The sequence below is a fragment of the Arachis ipaensis genome, chromosome B03, assembly GCF_000816755.2.
Source record: "Arachis ipaensis cultivar K30076 chromosome B03, Araip1.1, whole genome shotgun sequence".
Lineage (NCBI taxonomy): Eukaryota > Viridiplantae > Streptophyta > Magnoliopsida > Fabales > Fabaceae > Arachis > Arachis ipaensis.
The window spans coordinates 33,932,821-33,935,046 of record NC_029787.2 but is presented as its reverse complement, the minus strand read 5'-3'; the positions used below and the strand labels follow the sequence as shown (position 1 = coordinate 33,935,046).

The 2,226-nt window shown below is 38.8% G+C and overlaps 1 protein-coding gene across 1 annotated transcript; it reads right to left on the bottom strand.

The window, feature by feature from the left end:
* Positions 6-2,155, bottom strand: LOC107630168 (uncharacterized protein C3F10.06c; the record flags this gene model as incomplete). The annotated part of the gene is made up of 6 exons (XM_016333231.2): positions 1,680-2,155; positions 811-1,600; positions 623-723; positions 430-538; positions 222-281; positions 6-145 (listed from the first exon to the last, which is right to left on the bottom strand). Coding segments are annotated over exons 1-6 (1,491 nt in total), but the record flags the coding sequence as incomplete, so codon positions are not given.

The window sequence follows — 2,226 nt, the reverse complement described above, 5'->3', positions numbered from 1 at the left end:
CCAATAAGAAAGTTAAAAACTTGTCTCAAATTTCCTCTAGATGGTCGAGCATTTGTTGCAAACTTACATACATATACGAGCCTACGCCGCATATCCCATTTAGTGACGCGTGTCACACTAAATGATTTCCCATCATCATAAGTACCTAAACAAAAATGTCAACGAGTATGGTATGAATTCATAAGCAAATTTGTTTGTAAATCGTTAACTAATGAGATTACCTTTTTCATCAAATAAGGACATCAAAATGGCTAGACAAACGCATACACTAATGTCTTCCCCTGAAAAATCAAGCAAGGTTAGTGCATTAGGCAGGTCATGTGAAATGATTTGCTATTAAATCAGGACACATAATTAACGGAACATCTTTATGATGTTATTAGGTTTTCACATAAATAGAAAGAGGATACTCGAGTCGAGAGGCTTTACCGTTATCACAACAAACAAGAAGTCTTTTTCCCTGGCTGAGATTCAACTGTGCAAAGTTCACCGCCGAATGTAGATTGTTGAACAAGGAAAAACGATCAAACTTTGAACTCTGGTATCAAAAGATATAAAATTAAATGAGTATAAAAATCAATTAGATAAAATCAAGGTTTGACTCCACTTCATATATACTCACTAGAGTTGGGAGATGCAAGTATGCTTCCGCACTGGGAAGAGAGACAGAGATGGACTCGCGATCACAATTCAGTATGCAATCAATGTCAGCGGAATCTGCAGCTGCACCAAACATAATAATGATCGGCCACAGAAAACAAACATTTTGAGAATAAGCATATCAACGGTGCTATGAAAGGGCATCAATACCAATTTGAGATGTTCCAAGTGCCATATTAGTTGATCCTAACCAAGATATTCTCAAATCGTGATGAGAAGAGTCGGTGTTAATTTGAATGTTTGAAATATCGGCAGTAGTGGTAGACAATGGTTCTTGATGGGAAAGACAAGGTGAGTTGGAAGATTTAACTGAGATTTGTGGCGCATTTTCTCCCTTATAAGCTCGGTTTACCCTATTCTTTTCAACTATATCCGCAACTTTGTGATTACATACATGAGGACCTGAGTTTATAATATCATAAACATGATTCCAAAAGAGAATAGGAGTTAAACCCCTAGCCCAGCTTTCTTCATCATCTCCTGCACCAGGTATGTAATTCCAGCTAAACTCAGAGGTAGTCCTGTGTTGGTTTACACCCGACGAAGATGCAGACGCAGAGACAAGTATAATGGGTGTGAAATCCCAAGAATCATGGTCAGGTACTTCATTTAACCAGATAACACTCTTTTGAGAAATCCAGAGAGGGCGGAGGGGTTTCCTCAAGCCTGCGGCAATGGAAGCAATATCAGCACCACTGGCTTTCAGTTGTTGTGTCCATTCATCTAAACGCTTCTCGATGGAAGCCTTTTCTGTTTCGGGAACCCAGAGAGGGAGATGCAAAGAGCAATCCCACTCAGAAGAAGACTCATCGTTTAATTGGTTCTTGAAATCCATAATGGCGCGATTTAAAATACATGTCCAGATGGGTATAGTTCTGGACATGCTGTCAGGGAAGCGCTTCCCTCTGCGAGTAGAATCAACAATCATGCACCCTCCCTTCTGTCCTAACCAATAATAATCAAATTAAATTAAAACAAAAAGAAAAGAGATTGAATCCCTAAAATAAATGAGGTCATACCGAGGCAGCGAGAAGAGCGAGATGGAGATTGAGGCGAGAGATATTGAAGGAACAATTGTTGGAATGGCCGTCGGTGGACTTGAAGTAACAGGTGGCATGGAAGCGAGGATGGTACCAAAGCCCGCAACGGAGGTTTGCAACAAGAGGCAGCTGAGGCCACAGCTCAGAGATCTCACCCACAAATATTGAATCATCGTATATCGATCTCAATGCGTTGTATAGGTTGTTCTCTCTCCGCTTTATGCTTCTCGCTGCTTTGTATATACTTAGCTTTCCGCTTTCTTCTTCCATCTTCTCTCTCTGTTCTTTATCACTCGGATGTCGTATCTCCACACTTAAATACCTGATCTAAACTTAAAAGCATAGGGTTTCAATACTAAGAGCTACTCGACTAAATTATAATTCATATTTAAAATATATTTACAATAATGAAAATATAGTTTTTTTCGGGTGACTCAATGAAAATATAGTTTAAAACATTGCATCAGTAAACATAATATTTTAAATAAAAACATATTACATATTGACCAATCCGAGAAATTCCTTA